Genomic DNA, 25529 nt, shown 5'->3' on the forward strand with positions numbered 1-25529 from the left:
CGGGGGTGATGTGGTCACGGGTCCGGGAATGGGTGAGTAGACGGGCAGCAGAGTTCTGAATGTATTGGAGTTTATTGGTGATTGTTGAGGGTGAACCATAAAGGAGGCTATTGCAGTAGTCCAGACGGGAAGTGATGAAGGCGTGGATGAGGGTTTCTGCAGCCACGGAGGAGAGGGATGGACGGAGACGGGCGATGTTTTTCAGGTGAAAGGCTGTCTTTGTGATCTGTTTAGTGTATTTGTCGAAGGAGAGGGTTTGGTCAAAGATGATGCCAAGATTCCGGATGTGAGGGGACGTGGATACTGGGAAACCGTCGATGTTGAGGGCAAAGTTATGGGTGGACTTGGTGAGCGTTTTTGGGCCAATGATGATTATTTCAGATTTATCACAGTTAAGTTTGAGGAAGTTGATTTGAAGCCAGGATTTTATTTCAGTGATGCAGTTTGTCAGGATAGAGTGGGTGGCGGTGGAGATGGACTTCGTGGAGATGAAAAGCTGGATGTCATCGGCGAAGCAGTGGAATTGGAGACCATGACGGCGGATTAAGTGACCGAGGGGGGACAGGTAAAGGATGAAGAGGAGGGGGCCAAGAACTGAACCTTGGGGGACACCTTGGGGGAGGGGAGCAGTAGGGGATTTGCAGTTATTGATGGAGATGAACTGACGTCTGTCAGAGAGGTATGATTTAATCCAAGAGAGGGCAGTGCCGGTAATGTTAAAGGTGGTTTCAAGTCGGGTGAGGAGGATGGTGTGATCGATGGTGTCAAAGGCGGCGCTGAGGTCGAGGAGGATGAGAATGTTGAGGTTGCCAGCGTCAGAGGAGAGGAGAAGGTCGTTGGTGATTTTGAGGAGAGCAGTTTCAGTACTGTGGTTGGAGCGGAATCCGGATTGGAATGTTTCATACAGGTTATTGGCAGAGAGGTGATGTTTGAGTTGAGTGGCTACAGCGCGTTCCAAAACCTTTGACAGAAAGGGTAGGTTGGAGATGGGTCTGAAGTTATTTAGGGTGTCAGGGTTTAGTCCATGTTTTTTCAGAATGGGGGTAACAGCAGCAATTTTGAGGGATGGTGGGACGATGCCTGTAGACAGGGAGGAGTTTATTGTTGCAATGATAAGTGGAGAGAGAGCAGGAAGGGAGGCCTTGACAAAGCTGGAGGGGATGGGGTCAAGAGTGCAGGTGGCAGTTTTCATTCCGATGAGGAGTTCAGAGAGGTCAGTAGGGGAGACTGGGGAGAATTGAGACAGGGGATGGCAGGATAAGGGGGGGCAGGTGGTTTGAGGGGGAGCGGGTGCGGCGGTGGTCAAGCTGTTGTAGATGTTTTCAATTTTGCGTTGGAAGAATGAAAGGAAGGAGATGCAGTTGTCTATTGTGAATGACTGGGTGGTGGTGTTCAGGGGGGCTAAGGAGTTTGTTTATTGTAGAGAAGAGTGCTTTTGGGTTTCCGGAGCCAGAGTGGATAATTTGAGAGTAGTAGGCGGAGCGGGCGCGGGAGAGGGCATCTTTATAGTGTTGTATGTGGTCCTTGTAGGCCTGGGAGTGAACTGTGAGACCTGTTTTATTGCGGAGTCTTTCAAGTTGGCGAGCACGAGTTTTCATCAGGCGGAGTTCAGGGGTAAACCAGGGAGCAGAATGGGTGAAAGAAACTGTTTTGGTTTTTATAGGCACAAGTTGGTCAAGGCAGGAGGAGAGAGTGTGGTTGTAGTAGTCAGTGAGGTCAGAAGGGGTGTGGAGGTCAACGAAGGGAGAAGTGGACATTTTTTCCAGAGAGGGTCGATGAGAATGAGGTAGGTGAAAGAGCGTTTAGCTTACGGAAGTTGATAGTGCGATAATGCCTTGGTGCTGGGGTGGGGATGTTGATGGTCAGAGTGATGGCTAGGTGGTCAGAGAGAGTGAGGTCGGAGCCAGAGAGATGGTGCAAAATTAGTCCAGTAGAGCAGACAAGGTCCAAAATGTGACCACGGTTATGGGTAGGAAAGTTGACATGTTGAGTGAGGTTAAAGCAGGTGAGTAAATCAGTGAGGTCAGTGGTTAGCGTGGAGTCAGTGGAGTCCATGTGGATATTGAAATCACCAAGGAGGAGGATTGAGGGGGAGAGGGAACATAGCTGGGTCAGAAAGTAGGAGAAGTCAGACAGGAATGATGGGTGTGGTTTGGGAGGGCGGTAGACAACAGCCATGACTGACTGTGTGTGACCAGAGAGTTTAAAAGCCAGGTGTTCAAATGATGGAGCAGATGAGATGGAGATGAGGTTGGTCTTGATGTCTTGTCGGTGAATAACGGCAATTCCACCACCTTGGCCCTCCGAGCGTGGTTTATTGATGTAAGAATATCCATTGGGTGTGGTGAGGTTGAGCGTGTAGTAGTCCAGTGGTTGTTGCCAGGTCTCAGTGAGACAGAGAAAGTCCAGTTTATTTTCCAGGATGTAGTCGTTCAGGATGAGGCATTTGTTGTTGAGGGACCGGGTATTGAACAGGGTGAGCTTGATGTTGTTTTGTACGGCGGGTATGAATCCAGGTGATTTGGCCAGGGTTCGCAGACAGGAGGTGCGATTTTGTGCGTTGTTGTGACCAGGTGTGTTGGGACGATGAGTGGGAGTGCGCTGAGCCGACCAGAGGATGGGGATGGAGTGACCTGATTGTAAATAAACAAACTTACGACCGGAGCCACGGTGAATGTACCTGGGTCGACGCAGGAGTCCATTCGATTTGATTGCAGAGATGCATGATGGGGTGGAGCGGGTTTTAAGCAGGAGAAGCCTTGCGGCGGAGTACCGCAGAGCCATGCCAGCAGGAGCGAAGGGACGAGCACGAGGCCAAGGGTGAGGAGGCGAAACAATCGTCACAACCCACGGGAGTGGGCCCGAGGAAACAGCGAAGGAGCCGAGCAGGTGAAGCCAGGAGCAGAGCCGGGACCATGCAGAGGGCAGACAGGAGTGAAGAGACGAGCACGAGGCCAAGGTTGAGGAGGCAAAGCGGCAAATGCAGCGGCAAACGACCGCCGCCGCTAATCAAGATCACGGCGGCAAACCGCCACCACCGCCGCTGCAAACAATGGGCACAACCCACGAGAGTGAGCCCGAGGAAACAGCGAAGGAGCCGAGCAGGTGAAGCCAGGAGCAGCAGAGCAGAGCCGGAACCGTGCAGAGGGCAGACTCAATGGCCAAAAATCCGCCACGACCACCAGGAAAGCAAGATACGGACAATGGTCCAGTCAGAGAAGCGCCGAGCAAGTGACGCCAGCGTCCTCTCACGACCGGACCGGAAACGGAATCCTAGTTCTGTTTAATGTTATAAACAGCATTAGCGACTGTTTAAAAAGCTAATCATGTGTGTTTGTGGTTTATAATATTTTACAAGCCCGGCTATGCCGCTGTTAGACTTTCGGTCTTGTTTCAAAATGGGATGTGGCATAATAAGAAGTTTATTTTCAGTCCCCATGTTAAAGTTGCATACAGAGAAACGATCCCATATAAAGAGAGTCGCACTTTGGGCACCTCCCTTAATTTATACACTCCATCACAGCTAGGAATCATAGCATGGACAACTTAGAAATGAAATCTGTTTAGTGTTAAGATTCATTTAAGTGTTACGTTAAGTTCATAATGCTACGTTTAAGTTAATTTGTTCAGTGTGTTAAGTTAAACGTTAACACTGTTCTCCCCTCTGGGCTGATGCACCTGCCTCACACCTAGCTCAGCTTCACATGTTTGAAAGCAAAGCTTTCAGGATCATTGGAATCTCCGGCGATGAAGCTGATTCTGAGGGCCTTTCACTCGCTCACCGCAGGCAGGTTGGTTGTCTTTCTGTCTTCTACCGACTCCTCTCCGGCCTAGCTCCCCCTGCTCTGTCTGTGCTGTCCCCAAAATATTCCTTCCAGATGCACAAGATCTGCCTGCAACCCTCTTCTGGTGAAACTGCCAAAACCAAAACTCTGTTCACCTTCACTTTCCATTCCTCTTTTCTCCCGCATTTGGAAAACCTCCCTCTCTCATCAATCCCACTCCTCCCTCCAGGTCTTTAAAACAGCTGTTCACTACCATCTCTTATCCTTGATCCCCCATCGAAAACCTTGATATTTTCTACCCCATTAATACACCCCAAATCCACATTTCAATCTCCGACTTCTTTCTTGAAATTCCTAATTGTGTTCATTTGTTTTATGCTGTGTACCCCCCCCCCCCCCACCCCCCAGCCCTCTACCTTCCACAGATCTACCGACATCCCTGTTCTCTACTGTTGTTGTGCTTATGTGCTTCCTCTCTCTCCCCCTCTTGTCTCCCACTCTCTTTATTGTATGTTTTATGTGTCAGTTTACGTTTTTGTGTTTAATATGTTAGCTCTTACACGAACCTCGATCTTATATTTAAAAAAATAAAATTCACTCCCCTTGTATGAGTTCTCAGAATGTCTTCAAAGTGATTAAGGTTCGGTACTCGCCTTCGAGCTGTCTGCAAGTGAGATTTTTTGCGATTAAATAGTATGATTAAAATCACACTATGTTATTCCAAGCATCACAACAAAAATACCCATGTGTTTCCATAAAAAATACCTGTGTGTATGAGACAATTCCGTAAATTATTAATGAAACCTTGAATACCAGGTGTCTATTCAGAGCACTAAAAAAACCTCCATACCTCCTTAAAAAGGTTAGCACTGACAATGATTAAAACAAAGCAAAAGTAAAACAAAACAGTCACTGCAGTCCACATGATGAGACCTGTGAAGGTGAACTTTATTAGCCATGGTCTTTACCGTCTATTATGGTACCATTTTGTGTGAGCAGATTTTCTTGCCTGGGGAATAGTTTGCAAATGGAATCGCAATGTGGAGTTTATTTGAATGATGTGAATATTGAAATGCAATTTGATGTTATCCAGCCAATTGTCATCATTGGCAAATAGTGTGAGGACAACGTAGAGACAATGTCAGCGTTATTAATTTTCATGAAACAACTCAAGAAAAGTCGACAGACTTACCAGAGTTGCAAATGATAGGAAGTGCTCTTCAAACTGCTTTGTTGAAGGCTCTGGAACTGCAGTCTCATTGCTAGAAAGGGAACATCATGGACACGCACTACCCAGACAAATCTCTTCACATCTAAACGTGTGCATGAATCACATTCACTATCATTTGAAAACAAGAGCTTTAAAGAGCAACAAAAGTTTTCTTTTTTCTTGCACGAGTTAATAAACGTCTTGGAATGTATGATGGCGAAAACGGATCCAAGTGTGCCACATCTAAGTGGGTCCCTCTCAAGGAACAATTCAGCAGAAATTTTATGGCTTATAGAGGCTGAAATAGTGATGCTTATATGTTGTTGAGTGTATGGAGATGCAACAGATAATATTTAGTGGTGTTGTATGCTAGGTATGGCCAAATGCAAATCCTCACTTCACGGATCTGGGCGCGGACCTTCTCGATGGCATGAACCCAACGTTCACGTGGAGGAACAACCTCAGCCTTCCTTAACCTGCAGTCGGGGACAAGTTGAATTGAGGTCAGGGACAAAACGTTTTGGCTGAAGTGAAAAAAAGATAAAATCTGAAAAAAAATTGATGCAAGTTTTAAAAATTTCAAAATATGCACAATATAAACTAATAGAAACCAAAGCCCAAAATTGCTCAACAAAGTACAACGTCTTTCATAAATATGTCAATAAAGCTGAAATAACACCGTTCCAGAATAAAGTGAAATAAATAACACGAGTGATGATTCGGAAGAAGTCGAAAAGTGTGTGAAGGTGAACTTACGAAACTATGATGATAATTGCCAGTTCATATTTGTTCTGTCCTTGTTTTTTGGGGGCTTCAACTCAAAGTAATAAATCACCAAATTGCCTTCTGTTAATATTCTATCGTTTGTCTATTTATTTCCCTCTCATTGGTTGTTGTTTGTAGTTAGACCCCGATTTTTCTAATGCCATTAACAGACATGGGTAGATCACGGGTGATGTAGGTCGTGATCAAGTTTCATCAAAATTGTGTGTGTAGTTTGGGAGAAGAGAGCAAATACCTATTTTAGGGGGTCAAACTCCCTCCCCCTCACTCCCGCGTACATCCCTTTAAAACCTGTTCTTAATGCCGTGAACAAACTTTGGTGCATCACGGTTGATGAAGGTTGTGGTCAAGTTTCATTGAAATCATGTGTGTGGTTTCGGAGCAGAAAGCAAGTACCTATGTTGGAGGGCAACCCTTCCGTAGACCAACTTATACCCCGATAATTTTTAATGCCATCAGCAAATGTTGGTACATCACGGGTGATGAACGGAATGTAATGGTAAAGTTTCATCGGAATTGTATGTGTAGTCTCTAAGAAGAAAGCAAATACCTATTTGGTGGGAGGGGCAACCCTACCCCCACCCCCCCGGCCCCCCCGCTGTATACTCCCATTAGGGCCAATATTTTTGAATGCCATGAACAACCTTTGGTAAGTAAAGGGTGATGAAGGCTGTGGTCAAGTTTCATCGGAATTCCGTGTGCAGTTTCAGAGCAGAAAGCAAATACCTATTTTAGGGGGTCAAACCTGGACCCACTTTGATCCCCCATAGACCCTCTTAGACCCGGATTTTCATAATGCCGTGAATAAGCCTTGGTACATCACGGGTAATTAAGGTTGTGGTCAAGTTTCATCAAAATAGTGTGTGTAGTTTCAGAGGAAAAAGCAAATTCCTATTTTAGGGGGGTCAAACCTGGACCCACTTTAACCCCCGGTAGATCCTCTTAAACCCAGATTATTTTTTATGCCATGAACAAACTTGAGTTGCAACATAACAAAGATAATTTTAGCCAATTTTGGTCACAATCCCATCAGCAATTTTGGCAAAGAAGTTGCAAGTGTTTACGGACCGACGGTTTGACGGACGGACTGACTGACTGACTGACTGACAGATGGACGACGCACCATCCCATAAGCTCCCCGGAACTACGTTACAGGTGAGCTAAAAATCAGGACTCGGACTTGTACTCAGACAGCTCGGACTCAGCTTGTACTCGGACTCAGACTTTGACTCGGACCAGGTGGACTCAACTGCAACCCTGACACCATGTGACCTATGACATTAGAGTTAGCATTAAAATATTCTCAATGTGGAGTCCCTCCTATATCGGAAGGTTTTCATCAATCGGACAAGCAGTTCCAGAGAAAATCATTTTTAAAGCGAAAATATATAGATGAGGATACACACATTGATCGTGTGATCGAGGCTTACCCTGGACAAGATGGACACACCCGGAAGGTCAAGATCCAAGTTGGAAAATCTGTATTTGAAAGACCCATCCACAATATTGTGTTGTTGTTGCACCGGGAATCCCCTGACGAGGAGCCAAATCACTAATGGACTATTGGACAATGTAGATACATGTTGGATTATCTTGCTTCATGAATTCAGGGTTTCTCTGTATGCTTGCTTTCAGTTGAAGCCTGGTGTTGGCTTAGCGGTTAGGGTGCGGGCTTGGGATCTTACGATCCTGGGTTCGAATCCCGGTCGATCGCTGAATTAACGCCAAGGGGGGTTGACTCAGCCTGTCATCCTTCCGAGGTCGGCAAATTGAGTACCAGCTTGCTGGGATGAATGATCATGGTGTGTACCCCGGTTTAGAATAGGTACACCGTATCCCTGCGCATCGTAAGAGGCGACCAAGGGTTGGCGTCAGGAAGGGCAATCCGGCCATAAAAACATTGCCTCAAACAGCGAACCATGATTGTCATGGGGCCCGCAAGGCTAACTCCCGCTCCAGCGGGGAAAATGGCCTTAAAACGTTCATTCATTCTTGTTTTCAGTTGATGATAATTTTGAATACATTAATTGTGGTTAATTGCATTTATTGCATCATTGTAACTGGTAGATTTGGGTTTTTTGATTGTTTAAAGATAATTTGAAATGTCAAATTAGAGGAGCCATGTAACTGTTGTTTCAGCAAATATTATTATTATGACTTCCTGTGGTGGCTGGGCGCTGTATTAGCATTCTTGCACTTCCGCCTTCTTCCCGCCATACTGTTTTTCCCGCGATGAGCAAAATAACTGATTGGCTCCAATTTCGATGTTTTCTCTTTAATACCGACCCTTGGATAGAGGTAAGCTGAATCTAAATTTATTGTTGAACCTCTTGAAGTAACTTTAGGAAAATGATTGTATTGTGTGGATGCAAAATGTATCGTAGTAGGTTTTGTGTAAATCATAGAGCAAGTTTGTTATGCCGCCATAAGTAACGGCATGTATTAAATGGCTGTATTTTTCTTTTTCAGTTTTCACGTGCATTAAAGACATGCTTTTGAAACCAAGACAAGTCTCATGACCTCTGAGGATTATAGACATAAAGTGTGATAACCGCCACACATATACATATACAAATACATAAACATAAACATATATATATATATATATATATATATATATATATATATATATATATATATATATATATATATATATATATATATATATATATATATATATATATATATATATACAGTCACGTGACCAACGTGACTTGAACCTCTTGAAGGGAGGGGGGAGGGGAGGGGGAAGGGGAGGGGGAGGGGGAGGGGGAGGGGGAAGGGGAGGGGAGGGGGAGGGAGGGAGGGGGAGGGAGGGGGAGGGGGAGGGAGGGAGGGGGAGGGGAGGGAGGGAGGGAGAGGAGGGAGGGGGGAGGGGGAGGGGAGGGGGATGGGGAAGGGGAGGTGAGGGGGAAGGGGAGGTGAGGGGGAAGGGGAGGTGAGGGGGAAGGGGAGGTGAGGGGGAAGGGGAGGTGAGGGGGAAGGGGAGGTGAGGGGGGAGGAGGGAGTGGAGAGTGGCGGGGAAGTGGGGAGGGGGAGGGATGGGGAGGGGGTGAGGGGGAGGGACGGGGAGGGGTGAGGGGGGAGGGGGAGGGGGGTGAGGGGGGAGGGGTGAGGGGGAGGGGGGAGGGGGTGAGGGGGAGGGGGGAGGGGGTGAGGGGGAGGGGGGAGGGGGTGAGGGGGAGGGGGAGGGGGGTGAGGGGGGAGGAGGGAGGGGAGGGGGAGGGAGGGGAGGGGAGGGGGAACGGCTAGCTTGGCAAACGATAGCAGGCTTTTTACTTTTATTTTTACCTCAATGAGGGCTATATATATAGTCCGTGCTTGGAGCCTTCAAGTTCAACATAAAGTTTTTTTATGAAAAATAATGCAGATGTATAACAATCCACCAATGCAAGTTCAGAAATGAATGCAGATCCTTTACTTTGCGATACAAACGCAATTTCCGCCATTTCCACTCACGATAAGGCCTCCACAGTGACCGCGCCTCTTCTTCCTCCTACAACCTCGTCTCACTTCTTTCACTCAAAATGCACGAAATTCTGCCGCATGAAATTATGTAGAGGCCTCGTCGGGGGGATATAAGGTCGATAAGGAAGGCGTTGTAACAGAAGAATCAAAATAAAAGTGGAAGAACATAAGGAAATGGGAGCTATTCTGGACCCACAGCCAACCCCGACAAACCATTGCAATACACCCCGAACGTCTAGCGCCGCCACAAACTACACCATGGAATTGCATCTGGCGCGGTTTTTTAAACCATTGATATTAAAATACAGAGTAGCCTAAAATCACCGGGATTTTATGCTGATTCCGAATCTGTGTCTAAAACTTTTCTCCGATGTGTAGTTCTTGAGGTTATAAGCGGACATCCAGACAGACACACACACACACACACACACACACACACACACACACACACACACACACAGACACTCCTCCTTTATATATAGAGATATAAATATTAGAAAGAATCTGTCTACCAGTTTTTACACCAACACTGCAACTTCCATTATATGCACTGTTTAAACTTGCTGGACAACAAAGGCAGTCACAGACAGATGATATTTCTGCCGACACTGTAAAACGCAGTTGGAATGAAAAAGTGGCCATCAGGAGAAAATGTCGAATGAAATATATCAGTTGCATTGATTTTTGTAAAACTTTCCTGAAGTAGAATTATTTGACGGGGCTGACAGGGAGAGGCATTAATAAAATGGTGAGGAGAACGACGGGTTTGTCGGAGTCAAATTCTTGCAAAGATTTGAAAAGTTTTATAATCAGAGAAAAGCAGCAATGGTTGATTTGAATGATGTGTTAATTTAAAAAAGTAATGGTGCTTAATTAAATAAAATATACAAAAACGAATCTCGTTGATTGTTTTTCTCTCAATGAGAAAAGCGATAGCTTGCCTACTCTTTGCAAACTACACCATGTGATCTTAACGTCCACCACCTAATGAAGGTAGATGGGATTCCCAGTTTAGCGTCCTTGCGAGGAATGACATCACACAAACATCGATGAGGGATTGCCTGTGAAACACCAGGACGACAGTTTATAGCTGGGCCGAGACATTAACCCAGGCTAGGCAGCTTAGAAGTGAATGTGCATATCTCTAGGCCATCCTTCAGGCCTGAAAAACCATGCACAACATGAAATTGATTGAATACCTTCAAAACGAATGTTGCTTTCTAAAAGCCCTCTTGAGAAATTCTGTACCACACAAATCCAAAGAAATAAACGTTAAATCACAAAGACATCTGCAGGACCTTATTGCTCACAAAAGGCACGTAATCCTTACTGTAGTAAGCAATAAACGTGGTGAAAGACAAATAAACTTTACCAAGGAATCAAAGAAGCACGATTTTAACCAATTCAAACTTAAAGACGTAAAACGAATATTGCAAGAAATATCATATTTGAAAAGGAATTGTCGATGTGACATTATGAATAGCCATTTTGTTCAAACTATCCCCAATTGACAGTGAAACACACAGGTATGCTTATCATTACTGCATCATCCACCTGTAAGGCACCTGTTAACCAGAGGTTATGTAACTATTGTGAAAACAATGGTAGAAATTTTGACTCCCAATTTTTTTTTGGATTCGATTCGATTTGAATTTTGATTCGATAATTTGATTTCATTTGAACTCCCAATTTGATTTTGACTCTACCTACCGAATCCTACAACTCCACCTATCCCACCACACCAATACCTTTGCACTGCCTTGAACATCCTCCCCTAACTTGTGCATATATAATAAATAGATGGCACCTTACTTCAGCCAAACATACCTTACTTTAGTGCGAATAGCAATAATATATACAACAATAGCAGACTTACTGAGTCATCCATTCAGCTTGTGTCACCTGCCGAATAGAAACTACCTTCACAGGATATCTCTGACTTGCTCTCTCGCTCACTCTTTCCCTTGTATTACAATGGCAGGTCCCATGATCATGCTGGTGACAGCGTTATGCTCCATACCAGGAACTTCCTTTGTCATTGTGTCCGTCCTGCCCAGTTGAAACTGCCTCTCCTCCAATTCTGATGGAATATGTCTGGAGTTGTGCCCCTATCTGCAGCAGTCTTGTTTATGGTGAATCGTCTCTCGGTCAACTTAGACTCTCTCCCGTGTCCTCCCACTCCAGTTCTCAACCAATTCACTAATGACCTCAACCAATTCCATGCCAGCTGCCTTGTCTTCAATCCCGGAATTCCTGCTCATGGTATTGCAACCATGACCTTTTGCGACGCTTCAGGCTTTACCCCAATCTGTTGGATTCCCGACCCATATTTCACATATTGCTCCAACTTGGCTCCTCAGATTATGTGCTCTCCTCCAATCCTATCCTCCGTCTGTGTCTTTAGCAGTTTTCAGAAAACCTCCAATGTGTCATCATGTCTGACAGTTTAATCAGGCAGATTGATTTGGCCTGCAGGCCACCATCTATTTCACTAACTGGTCTGCTATCTCTTCATATCTGGTGAAAAAGTGCCTTTAACTCATTTATCATGAACCTCTACTCTCACCCCGTAATCTGTTCATGCCTTAAATGCCTCCAGATATTCTGCCAAATACAACATCCCCGGTACAATGATTCATGTGCTGAAAGGCAACTTCCAGAAAGCTGATTGCCTTTTCCTCCTGAAAATCCAACTCCACCAATGGAAGTCTGAGGTCTCTTAGTAAAGTTCAGAACCATTGGATTTCTGTCCTCAACCATGCCAGGATTCAAGATCAGGCCCACCTGAGGTTTGAAGTAACATTTCTCTCACCGTGCATAAAACATTAGTAGCAATTGGCCCTCGGCCCTGCTGTTGGCATTTCCCCCTTCTCTTTCTGCTCTTCCTTTTGTTATGCTGCGTCCTGATCCGTCCTGTCTTCTAGCTCTTCTACGAGCCTCGACCCTGTAAAAAAAAAAAAGAATCCGTTTCTGAAACTTGCTCCTAATCAGTTCTGGCACTCATGATGGAATGGGTGGCAATCTGGATGCGGCTCTCGCGAAGGATGATTGCTCAACTCTGCGTTTGCAAAAAAGGCCCAAGTCCCGAATCCCTCTCTGCCTGTGCTTATGATGTCCCGTAACCCTATCGCTGAAAACTTCCACCAGCATGGAAGATTCCTTCCCAGAAAGGTTGAGATATTCCGAGCGACCTTTGACTCAGCCAGCCATCTTCCCATCATAAGCAAAGTCATGGAATTGATCATTGAGACAGACCTCAAGACAAATGCATTCTCTAATTATCTGATGCCTGGTCATCACCTTGGCTTCTGCAGCTCTGCCCAAGACATTCCACAATGGACATTATACTTCCTCTATGTCACCAAAGGATGGATGTCCTCAATCTCAAACAAGAGCTCTGGGCCATCTCACTGAAATTCTCCCATATATTTGATTCTGCCCGGAAGCTGACCGTGCTTTTCAAATGGTCAATAAAATGGTATCCTTGACTGTCTAACAGATTGGCTTTGGCAAGCAGAGAGTTGCTATGGATGGCATTCTCTCCCTCGCTCTACCTTACGAGCTGGCATCACTCAAAGTAGCATTCTGGGATGAACCCTCTTTTTGGTCAATATTGATGATTTCTCTTTTCACTGAAAAATCCATTGTGTTGTAACTGAGGAACCATGACATGGCAAGCCAATAGCTGAACGTAGAGTTTAAAATGGTTTATTTTGTTGTAAACAAGAAGACAGCGGTCAGCTGTGCCTACAATTACAGTAACAGTAATTAAATAATCCAGATCTCAATTTGCCCCGAACAGCAATAAAATAATTAAATTAACAACCATTTTGATCAATCAATATAATCCAGAAAATTGGCATCTTTGCTTTCCATAACTCCTCGGTTCCATATCCAACACAAGATAATACGATAAAACACAACACAAGACAATGCAAGATATCCATCGCAAGATAACCTCGAAGTTCAATTATCGAATCTAAAGCTATTCCTATTTTCACGAACTGCTCTTGCGGGAACAATATATCCTCGTGAGTGGAATCACAATTGGGACTCGAGCACTCATGTCAGGTAACATCAGCATGGGTACGCGGCTTGTATTAACAACAAACATTCAGGAAAACTACATTTAGGACTAACCCAAACCACAACACATGATGATGACAAATCAAGCGACTCCAACAAAATGACATCAACTGACAAGTGATACTCCAGAATGCAACTCAAAAGTTTACAAGGATAGGTTTTTTTGCACAGGACGAACAAAATCATACGTACAATAACTAGGCCTAATTCAAAGGAAGTTGAATATCATGCAACGAGTACTGTTTTAATTAATGTTATTACAGAAGCACTTGGGGATGGGAGTATCAGAGCTAAGTTGGGTCACTATTGATGGAAATATCATTACCCTGGCCATCAAAAATACGAGTATTTTATGAATCCACAGTTTCACTTTGAAGATGATGTTACTCAGTGGAAGATAATTCCTCACCCCCTCTGCCAGGTAGCATCCCTCTCCGCCGATCTAGATAGAACTAGAACGCCACTCAGTAGAGCGCATACTCCCGCCGTGGGTTTAGTTGGAATAATACGCTTTGTTTAACATCCCCTCTCCCCAAAACAATAAATGAAAAAGAAAGTAGGCCCCAACTGTCAGATAATTTATTTTGATATATCTCGGAATTAGAGGAGAAAAACATCATTTAGGAATAATAATAAAAGCTTTAATGCATAAAACAGAAAAAATCTTTCCCAAAAAAATTTCCCAAAAAAATTCCTGGATCCGAAATAATATCCTGAGCTTCACCAAAAACGAATCAATTCTTCCTTAGCCCAAGGGCAATCATCCCACCAACGTTCATCCAAATCCGTTCAGAACTTTTCCAGATATCTTGTTCACAAACACACGAACATACGAACACACACACACACACACACACACGAACGGACACGATCGAATGCGTTACTCCCTGGCGGGAGTAATAAACCTGAAAATCTCAGAGCCAGAACCAGAATTATTTATTTGGTCTGGGAAGGCCATGCGAGGTTTCTTCTTCTTCAGCCTCTCACAACCCTGGGTGAATATGCGATCTTTTAAAAAAAAGTTGGAATTTTGCCAAATCTGTTTTATTCGTTTTTTAATATACCTCAGCCATTGACAAATCTGGAACTAAGTCTTTATAAGTTCATCAAATACTGACACCGCGAATGACATTCGCTGAGCTAGATGTTGATATCTCTTCTGAGGTTTAAAAAAAAAAAAAAAAAAAAACAGTTTTAAAGCATTATACGTATCAAACGATACATTTTATGAAACGGGGAAACCTAATACACACTTTGGTGGTTTTCAAATAGCAGAATATGTCTTTATTAGAAATAAAAAAATGAGCATTGAAGACGACGCTGCTAACAAAATACACCGCTCTAACCACGAGTTTAAACTACATTAACAACAAATATGAAAACTATTTTCATATCACAATGTTAAATATAAAATATATAGAAGATAATGTGAAAAAAAAATGAGCCCTGTCTTCCAATGGTAAAAATATCCTTCAAAAAATTCCTGGATCGGGAATAATATCCTGAGCTTCACCAAAAACTAATCAATTCTTCCTAATCCCAAGGGCAATCATCCCACCAACTTTCATCCAAATCCGTTCAGAACTTTTCCAGATATCTTGTTTACAAACACACGAACACACACACACACACACACACACACACACACACACACACACACACACACACACACACACACACACACACACACAGACACGAGTGAATGCATTACTCCCTAGTGGGAGTAATAAGCAGCTGGTCAGCTTCCTGGAGCAATATGTGAATGCAGGATTGACCCATACCCTCAGTTTAATATTCCATAAGGACCGGATGGTAAATTCCCCAATTTTGTTTTGTGGTCATCATCTGTGATACGTGGTTTCTGGAGCTCCTGGGAAGTCTCCAAGAGCTGCAACCTTTCTTGGGAGGATCGTCAGCTATAATCTTTTATGAGCAGAAAATATCTCCTAGTTGGCATCCTAAACCAACTGAAACCTCAGCATTCTCTGCAGAACCTTTTCTCCTTTGCTCCTCGCTTCTCCCGTCTTGGGAACCACCTTCCAGAGGCAGTTATATCCCACTCTTTCCTCCAGGACTTAAAGCAGGCAATGCATCGCCACCTCGTGTCACCCCGCATTCTTTTGACCCATGATCTTTATTACCCCCATTAACGGTCCTTCCCGACCCAACCATCTTACTGGCTGATTTCAGTGTTTCCTCCTCTTATCTCTCTTTCTTTCCTGTTCATTATGCCCTTGCCAGTGGAGCAAAATTGTTGCCCCATTTCCCCATTGGCAATTTATCTCTGCTGTGAGCCTCACTCTTGTGCGAATCCTTTTTTTTCCCCGAAAAAGGAAATCCTTCCTTTTTTCCCCCCTCGCGGTCCCCCTGTGCTGTCTTTCCCTCACGGTCCCCCTGTGCTGTCTTTCCCTCATGGCCCCCCTGTACTGTCTTTCCCTCGCGGTCCCCCTGTACTGTCTTTCCCTCACGGTCCCCCTGTGCTGTCTTTCCCTCGCGGTCCCCCTGTGCTGTCTTTCCCTCGCGGTCCCCCTGTACTGTCTTTCCCTCGCGGTCCCCCTGTGCTGTCTTTCCCTCGCGGTCCCCCTGTGCTGTCTTTCCCTCGTGGTCCCCCTGTGCTGTCTTTCCCTCGCGGTCCCCCTGTGCTGTCTTTACCTCGCGGTCCCCCTGTGCTGTCTTTCCCTCACGGTCCCCCTGTGCTGTCTTTCCCTCGTGGCCCCCCTGTGCTGTCTTTCCCTCGCGGTCCCCCTGTGCTGTCTTTCCCTCGCGGTCCCCCTGTGCTGTCTTTCCCTCGCGGTCCCCCTGTGCTGTCTTTCCCTCGTGGTCCCCCTGTGCTGTCTTTCCCTCGCGGTCCCCCTGTGCTGTCTTTCCCTCGCGGCCCCCTGTGCTGTCTTTCCCTCGTGGTCCCCCTGTGCTGTCTTTCCCTCGTGGTCCCCCTGTGCTGTCTTTCCCTCGCGGTCCCCCTGTGCTGTCTTTCCCTCGCGGTCCCCCTGTGCTGTCTTTCCCTCGCGGTCCCCCTGTGCTGTCTTTCACTCGCGGTTGTCAGCTCTTTCACGAGCCTCGATTCAGTATACAAAAAAAAAAAAAAATCCTTCCTCTGCAATTTTCAGCTTATAATGGTTGACAAGGCCTTGATATTAACTGTGTATTTTTAATATATTTATAAGATTATGCAATTCCATGAGCAATGATCAATTTTAAACATAATTCCAAGAAAATTATATTGTTGAGCCTGGTGTTGGCTCGACGGTTAAGGTGGCCAGCTTGAGATCTTTGGGTCCTGAGTTTTGAGCCCCTGTCATCCTTCTGATGTCAGCGAATTGAGTACCAGAAGACTGGTTCGAGAGAGGCATTGCATCAGCAGCAGCCGTACCCCCAGAAAATGATTCAACCAGAATTATTTCAGTGTTTCCTCACCATTAAGTGATAGGGCTAAAACCAATATACATGTACAGCACAATATCTCAAAAAGTTATGCACGGATTCAGATGGAACTTGGTGGATGAGTTGGTTACGCGTCAAGAACAAGCCCATTCGATTTTGGTTCAGGTTCAGATCCAGATCCGGCCTATCATTGGGATTCAAAACATAAACTGTTCAGGTAGGCGGAGGTATGCGCTCTACCGAGTGCCGCTCTTGTTAACACATGGGCCACACGTGTGGAAACCGTTCCTTTTAATATACTTGGTGTCCCTCATTTACCCAGGTGTTTCCATTTTTTTTATCTACTACCTGCACATCTATTCAACACTGTGTTAACGATTCTGAAGAAAATAAAAAGGAAGAAAACTCATGCATTCGGACATCAAGTTGCCATGAGTTTAAACGAGTGCATGCTGCAATTATATGTTTCTTGCCTTCAGCCATGCAATTCATCTCCATAAACACAAATCATTTGCATGCAACACAAGAAGGTAACTGAGTTACGGGGTGCGTCAATTACGGTCAAGGTGCAGCAACTCAAGATTAATACATTCCTCTAATGACTCCTTTGCCACTATATTTCCTTTGGTCAATGGATCTCGACCACGGCATGGCAAACTAGAGTGTTCACTCGCAACCGTCAATGCTCGGCCTGTGGACATTATCTGGCCATCTTAAGGCAAAGTTAAGCAGAAATGTCATTGACGTGTCTTGTGGGCGGTAGGGGGTGTGGAAATTTAAGAATATGCTCTCTGTCAAGTACTCACCTTGGGGACTAAGATATGTTGATGATGATGTCATCGGTGCCATAATTATGACGTCATAATTCGACAAGTGCAACGCTTGGTCAGATCAGTATGAAAAAAAATTCCTCTGCAACTGTTAGTCCGATTGGCACAAAAAATTTCAGAATATGAGCGGCTCCTCCTGTGGAATTAAAAAATAATAATTATGACGTCATATGTCACATGGTACAGGCGCCACCTTGGAAAAATCGAAAAAAGGTTGCACCTCTATATCTCCGAAACCGCTTCATGGAAAAAAACTGGAACTTGGCTCATTGTCAAGTACTCCGCTTGGGGAATAAGATATGTTAATGATGATGTCATCGGTACTTTAATTATGACGTCATAATTTGACAAGTACAACGCTTGATTTGATCAGTATGAATGTTTTTCTCTGCAATTTTGGTCCGATTGACACGAAATTTTCACCATAGGAGCGCCTCCTCCGTTAGAATATTTTAATGATAATCATGACGTCATCGATCATGTGTTACAGGTGCCATCTTGGAAAAACCGAAAAACGTTGCACCTCTATATCTCCAAAACCGCTCTAAGGAAAAAATCTAAACGTGGCTCATTGTAAATAACTCCAGATGGGGAATAGATGTTAACGATGATGTCATTGGTGCCATAATTATGACGTCATAATTCAACAGGGACAACGCTTAGTCAGATCAGTTTAAAATTTATTGAGCATGATCTATGCAACAATTATTTAGAGAACATAAATTTATGATGTCATCGATCACGTGGTCTGGCAGCCATATTGGATCAACAAAAAAGAAAGGTTCAAAAACAGAAGAGTTAGCTCACACCAAGTTGACTGTGCAGGGTAAGTATTCTATGAATACCATCTAGTTAATTGATTTCTCATTTGATGGCTTTACACTTTTAAAAGCTTGTGTGATTGCAGTTTCTTATTGAATTTGAGTCTTAAATAACTTAAGCTTCTTGACATTGAGCTTTTTAGGTACAGTTGGAGCTGTCCTTTTAGATAAATGAAATCCCACGCATGGCTTGCGGACTTCCTCTCTCGTCGTAGTCAACGTGTGGCCCTGAATGTGTTTCTCTCATCTCCCCTTCCTATCCAGGCTGGAGTTCCCCAAGGTAGTGTTCTGGGCCCTGTGCTTTTTTCTGGTCTTCATCAATGATCTCTCTGACTCTCTTGAAAATCCTCCCTATCTCTTTGCTGACGACTCTACTCTCTGCCGCTCCATTCCTCATCCCTCAGATCGGCAGTCTGCAGCCTCCTCACTTTCTGCAGACCTGGACAAAATCACAGACTTGTCAAACAAGTGGAACATGTCTTTCAATCCTGACAAATCTCACACTCTTACTCTGTCTCTCCGAAAAGACCGACTGGACCCTCCCAACCACTTTCTGAACAATCCTCTCCAAGAAGTTCTGTCACTCAAGCTTTTGGGTCTCACTATCTGCCATGATCTTTCCTGGGAAAACCACATTGCAAATCTGGCCTCCAAAGCCAGTCGCCGACCTGGCATCCTCCGACGTGTGAAGTCCTTCATTGGCACACCTGAGCTCCTCACCACATACAAGACTTTAATCCGCAGCTCAATGGAATACTGTTCTCCCCTATGGGCCGGTGCTCCTGCCTCACACCGAGCTCGTCTTCACGCTGTTGAAACCAAAGCGTTCAGAATCATTGGAATCTCCCGCGATGAAGCTAACTCTGAGGGCCTTTCACTCACTCACCGCAGGCAGGTTGGTGGTCTTTCTGTCTTCTACCGACTCCTCCCCGGCCTTGCTCCCCCAGCTCTCTCAGTGTTCTGTCCCCCAAATATTCCGACAGGTCGCACAAGATCTGCCAGCAACCCTCTTACGGTTAAACTGCCAAAATCTAGGCTCTCTGATCACCTTCACTTTTTCATTCCTCTTTTCTCCCGCCTCTGAAACAAACTCCCCCACTCCCTTCAATCCCACTCCTCCCTCCAGGTCTTTAAAACAGCTGTTTACCACCATCTCTTATCTTCCCCCATCCAAAACCTAGATCTTTTCTACCCCCGCTAATTCACCCCAGATCCACTTTTTTTGAAATTCCAACTTCTTTCCTGGAAGTCCTTGCAGTGGCCATATGTTTTATACCTCTCCCACCTCCCCCAAGCCCTCTCCCTCCCACAGATCTCTCGATGTCCCTGCTCTCAAATGTTGTGTTTGTGTCCTTTCCCCCTCACTCCCCCTAGACTTTTGTCAAAATGTTCACCATATGTCAGATGATGTCACAGCATTCCTGTGGGCAGTGCTTCAGGCCCAACTGTAATGAAATTGTTAATGTTGTGTTATTGTTGTGTCCATTTGTTCATTTGTGACTCACGTTGCGGCCGTAGGTCAGAAGCGTGAGTATTGCAATCATCCCGTCTGTGTATGTGTATTTTAGGCGGCAGAATAACTGGACATCAGGCAGCTAGAATCCCCAAAATTGGCAAAGAGCTTCATATTGTGAATGTCTGGGATAAGTTCGACTTTGAGCTTTAAACAAACTATGCGGAAACGGTGAATGCTACACCATGGAACTAATAAATTAAAACATTCCTGTGCCACCTTCAGTCGAACATCAGGCATTAACAGCCAGTTTGTGAATGAATTGGGCAAAAAAACAATGAATGGGAAACGATGAACCAATAAATTCCTCATTCCTGTGCCACCTTCAGTCGAACGTCAGACATGGACAGCCTGTTCGTGAAGGACTTGGGCAAAAAATGCACCCGTCTGAATAGTTGTATACCCAGTTAATGGCGAATCTGCATATGGTGAATCCGTGAATGTCAAGGTTAGAAAGTACTCGTATAAACCCTCACGTCATTTCCTCATTCATATTTCAACTCAATATGTCTATTTTCATTCCAAACAGCATCATTCCAATCATACATTCATACTACTGGCAATGGTATCCGCCCTGCGGGCAGGGCTTCAATTGGGAGGGCCAAATGAAAAGGCAAAATATCAGAAAATGAAGGCTTTTTAATTTTAAACGATTTATATAAACATCCGTTAAATCATATCACACGCAAATCATCAAAATCTAAACAGTATTTGTAGAATTTCAATAAAAGCCACATCACTGTAAATATCGGTAAATATTATTCCATCGTGTTTGGAAAAACTGGAAAATTGGGAAAAAATTGAAAAAACAATATAGCCTATTTTACTCCAGGGGGTCCCAGGATTACCCACCCTAAATTTCATTGCGATCAGCTCAGCCGTTTTTGCGGTACCTGGGAACAGACAGACAGACAGACAGACAGACAGACATTTGGTGAATTATAGTAAGATAACAAAATACTGTGTTGAATCACGATTGTATCGAGATATTATCAAACCAGCTCATTGTCGTCATCTGTTCACTTCCGGATTCAGGAGCAGGTCCGTATCGAGTTAATTTCAAAATGATAATTTCATTGAGGAATTTTTGAAACCTCCTACCTATCTTACAACATCTGCTGGGAGCCCAAAACGTTCCACAGAAGGTTAGGCTGGGTTAGCTTCAAAACTGAGGGAGTAGTTTTGGGACGGACAAACAGACTCCTGATCTATAATATAGATGCCACAAGCTACACTACAGTATAGGGGAGTGCCCCCTGGGTGGTATTGTTTTAAGAGAAACAATTGCATGAGTCAGCCCACTGAGTGCATTCTAGTTCTATTTGTCGCAGGATTGTTGTTGTGGTTGTACTATGGTCCTTCTGTCATATCAAGTGACATTCCATCTGATGACCTGTCCTTGATGGTAACAGATACTTAGTTAAAAGGAACCATCACACTAGCAGAAGCAAATGTAAATCCTAAGGAAAACTGCATCACATTGATTGGAGAACCTGTAATGGTGTGGCCAAATGTAGTTGGTATCAGAATAGGAGAAAATAAATAAATAAACAAGAAGACGTCATGCAGAGCACGATACTTGCAAAATCCGCCCCCACCCCACCCCCAAGAAAAATAATTCCATTGATCCAGAAAATTGTCAATTTCATCAAGATTAAAATTGACAATCTTGATCAAAGCTCGGGTCAACAGGAAGAAAAGTGACGATTTTTCAGATGAAAAATGATGATTTTTGGAAGGTTGACCTTAAGTTGACCTTTGACCTATTGACCTCAAAAATAGTTAGTTTCCTTATTTAGTGACTCAATGTGCAAATGCTGTTCAATTTTCAAGTCAATCGGATGAAAATTGAGGATTTTAAAAAATTGGCCTATGTTGACCTTTTGGCCTATGTTCACTGAAAATATAATTTGTGGTTAAATTCAGTGACCAGATATGCAAGTCATCTTCAAATTTCAAGTCAATTGGATGAAAATTGAGGATTTTAGAAATTTGGCCTCTGTTGACCTTTTGGCCTATGTTGACCATTTGGTCTATGTTGACCTCAAAAATACTTGGTGGTTGAATTCGGTGAACAGATATGCAAGTTCTCTTAAAATTTCAAGTCAATCGGATGAAAATTGAGGATTTTAGAAATTTGGCCTGTGTTGACCTTTTGGCCTATGTTGACCTCAAATATACTTGGTGGTTGAATTCAGTGACCAGATATCCAAGTCCTCTTCAAATTTCAAGTCAATCGGATGAAAATTGAGGATTTTAGAAATTTGGCCTGTGTTGACCTTTTGGCCTATGTTGACCTCAAATATACTTGGTGGTTGAATTCAGTGACCAGATATCCAAGTCCTCTTCAAATTTCAAGTCAATCAGATGAACATTGAGGATTTTAGAAATTTGGCCTATGTTGATCTGTTGGCCTATGTTGACCTCAAATATACTTGGTGGTTGAATTCAGTGACCAGATATGCAAGTCCTTTTCAAATTTCAAGTCAATCGGATGAAAATTGAGGATTTTAGAAATTTGGCAAAGTTGGTGACCTTTGGCCTATGTTGACCTTTTGACCTGTTGACCCCAAAAACAATAGGTTTCTCAATTGGGACGACCTATACTACTTGGTGACGTTTCGTGACGATCTGTTTAGAATTGTGACCTGTAGGCCGGTGACAAACAAACAAACAGACAGACAGACAGACAGACAGACAGACAAACAGAACCACAAACGCAACCGACCAATATACTTGAAGAATCTTCGATTTTGCAAGTCGCAATAATCGATAAATGTGGAGACAGAGAAGTGTTGACTAAGAAATATCCATTTTCGTTTACCAATTTAAACTACCCACTCATGCATTGCACATTGGCGTAGTTATAACTTATCCTGCAAATCCAAGTGATTTTTGTCATTGTGGTTTATGTTTTAGAGAAGTACATCATAAATCGCTGTAGTAATTTCATTGCTAATAAAAGAGTAATGAGCAATATTGCGATGTTAATGTAAAAGTTTTGCATGCCAGTTGATTACTCCTCCTCCACCAAATCCCCCATTTGCTTCCTTTCTGTTTTAGCTTCTATTTGTCCACATCCTCGTGATACCAATTATAGATATCTTATTTCGACTGCTGACAGGATGGCCGAGAGGTAGGCACACTCGGCTCTAAGCTGTCTACCCTGGGTTTGAATCCCGACCCAGCTATAAACTGTCGGCCCGGTGTTTCACAGGCAGGGAGATTCATCAATGTGTCCCTTGTCCCTTGTATGGACATTAAACTGACGTCACATCTGCGAGCATTCGTTGGTGTGCTGTAAAGATCCCATGGTGCCCTTCGTGAACTGCAGGCATGACACCATGGCCACATTCCAAATTCCTGCCATAACTAGTCGAACGTCAGGCCTGACCAACTGGTTTGTGAAGACTCGAGCCAAGCTTTCCCGAACTGATCCCACGAGAAATGTTGCATAATTGTGGCTGGAAAAGAGGAATAAGAAGATATATATCCTATTTCACAATATTTCAGTATTTCTGTCTTTTTATATGGTTCATATTTATAGGGACCTGTAATTTTACAAGTAATGCTTTTATTCCGGTTCCTCCACTGTTCTCATCATCTATATATATAAAACACAGTGTGTGTGTGTGTGTGTGTGTGTGTGTGTGTGTGTGTGTGTGTGTGTGTGTGTGTGTGTGTGTGTGTGTGTGTGTGTGTAATGTTACCGATAGACTCCTAAACGGAGAGGCTTACGTGCTTGATATTTGGCATAGACATGGCCATTGAGCCTGGGACGAACATGGCCGAACTCAAAATATTTGACGATCCATATTTTTTATTCATATTGTTGCGAATATGGAATTTGGCCTCCATATCCGCTTGTAAATATTCCCCTATTTTCTCCAATACTCCCCAACTTTCCCCAATCCCCCATTCCCTAGTCCCATTGCATGTAAATAACAATCAGTAGAGCCGACCTTCCCCTTCTTCCCCCATTAAATGTCGTGCCCAGGTCCACCGCACCACACGTAGACAACTTTCGGACATCTTCCTAGTTATTCTTAATCTATGTCAGTTAAGGCCTCGTTTCCATTAATTATGACTCTTCGTTGCACCAGAATGTGATTATATGGCATCAGTAGTGAGTTTAGGACCTTTCCCATACCTCCTCCCATCTTCTTCCCCAAACAACAACAATAACAACAACTACAACAACAATTACAACAACAACAGAGGAGATGGCGGCGGAGCGGGGGAGGATGCGTCCTCACACCGGCTCGATTAGCGCCATAGACCATGCGCTCCACGGGGTTACCACGAAGGGGCTCCTTGTCAGCTCCTCGTCAAGGGCGGAGCCTGGTAAACCCCCCGCACGCACCCAATGAGAAGCAACGTGCCGATTCCACGAGGCGGAGCTAACGAGCCGAGGGCGTGTCACTCCCCGCCGGATATACGCGGCCCCGCGCCGGATGTGACGTGAGATGCGCCCCCAGCTTGAGCAGACAAGACGCCATCCGAGCGCTGCGACCTCCCCGCATCTCTGGACCGGACCGAGTCGATTCTGACCTTTGAGCCCAGGTGCACCTGGAGCCATCGCTACCCGCCTTTCCTAGCCATCAAACCCCCGTGTGAGTCAGCCGTTGTCCCGTGTGTCTGTCGTCTGTCCGGGGTTAATATAAGAGTGTGTCTAAGTGCCTGTCTTCCTGTAATATACCTCTAGCCCCTGTAATCTAACCTTTTCCGTACGAATATACTTGAGAATCGAAACATTGGTGTCGTATTGTGTTATTGTAATCCAGCCGGGTGTCTTCTTTTTCTTATTGAGCCAGCGTGGCGCGGCTTCGTCAACGTCGAGTATAATCGGTAACTTGTGCAGACGTGGTCATACCAAAACCGCTCGGTAAACTAACATCTAAGCCACGTCTGTAACAATTGGTGTCGAGGAGTGAGATTCGGACCCGGGACTAAATTAGTTAGGCCCAAATTTTGGGAGGGAAAATCGGTTCGGAGCGCGTACTGCGCTCGACAAAATCGAGCCGGAGCGCGGTCCCGTGGTTACTGCGCTCGACGAAATTATAACGGCGAAATTTCGAATTTGTGTTACGAAACTCGAATTTTGAAAGTCGCGCCATGGCGGATCAAGACGGCTGGGGTCCGGTAGGGGAGAGTGAAGCAGGGTCGATCCAGGACCAAATTGAGGGACATGAGGGACATGAGGAGAGCGAAACAGCGAGGGTAGCAGGCACGCAAAATGGCGCCTCGCAAGAGCGCGCGGTAGCCGAGCCCGCTGTATCAACGGGCTTTAACATGCAGCCGATTGACATACAGGCCCTCATTGCGCAGCTACAGGCAGCTGTACAGATGAGTATGGGGAGCCAAATTGAGCGATTGGGTGAGCGGTTGGGGAACCGGATGGATGCTCAGAGTGAGCAAATGGGGGTAATGAGGGACGAAGCGAGGGCTCAGAGTGAGCAAATGGGGGTAATGAGGGACGAAGCGAGGGGTACCAGTGAGGGGTTAGACAATAATTTTGAGGAGTTAGACAAGAAATTTGGGAAGATAGACAATAATTTTGAGGGGTTAGACAACGGGATAAAAGAAGTGAAAAATGGGTTAATGGGGGTAGAAAATAGAATGGCTGCCCAGGAGAATCAGATAGAGGGAGTG

At 44.6% G+C, this 25529-nt stretch overlaps 1 protein-coding gene across 1 annotated transcript in view; it reads right to left on the reverse strand.

The window, feature by feature from the left end:
* The window catches only part of LOC137422153 (protein unc-13 homolog B), a 745568-nt gene that overhangs the window by 643448 nt on the left and 76591 nt on the right, over positions 1–25529 (reverse strand). Inside the window, exon 6 of the mRNA XM_068108912.2 lies at positions 5393–5471. Coding sequence (XP_067965013.2) covers positions 5393–5471 — 79 coding nt within the window. The remainder of the gene's footprint in view (positions 1–5392; positions 5472–25529) is intronic.

The sequence above is a fragment of the Myxine glutinosa genome, chromosome 2, assembly GCF_964187855.1.
Source record: "Myxine glutinosa chromosome 2, kmMyxGlut1.1, whole genome shotgun sequence".
Lineage (NCBI taxonomy): Eukaryota > Metazoa > Chordata > Myxini > Myxiniformes > Myxinidae > Myxine > Myxine glutinosa.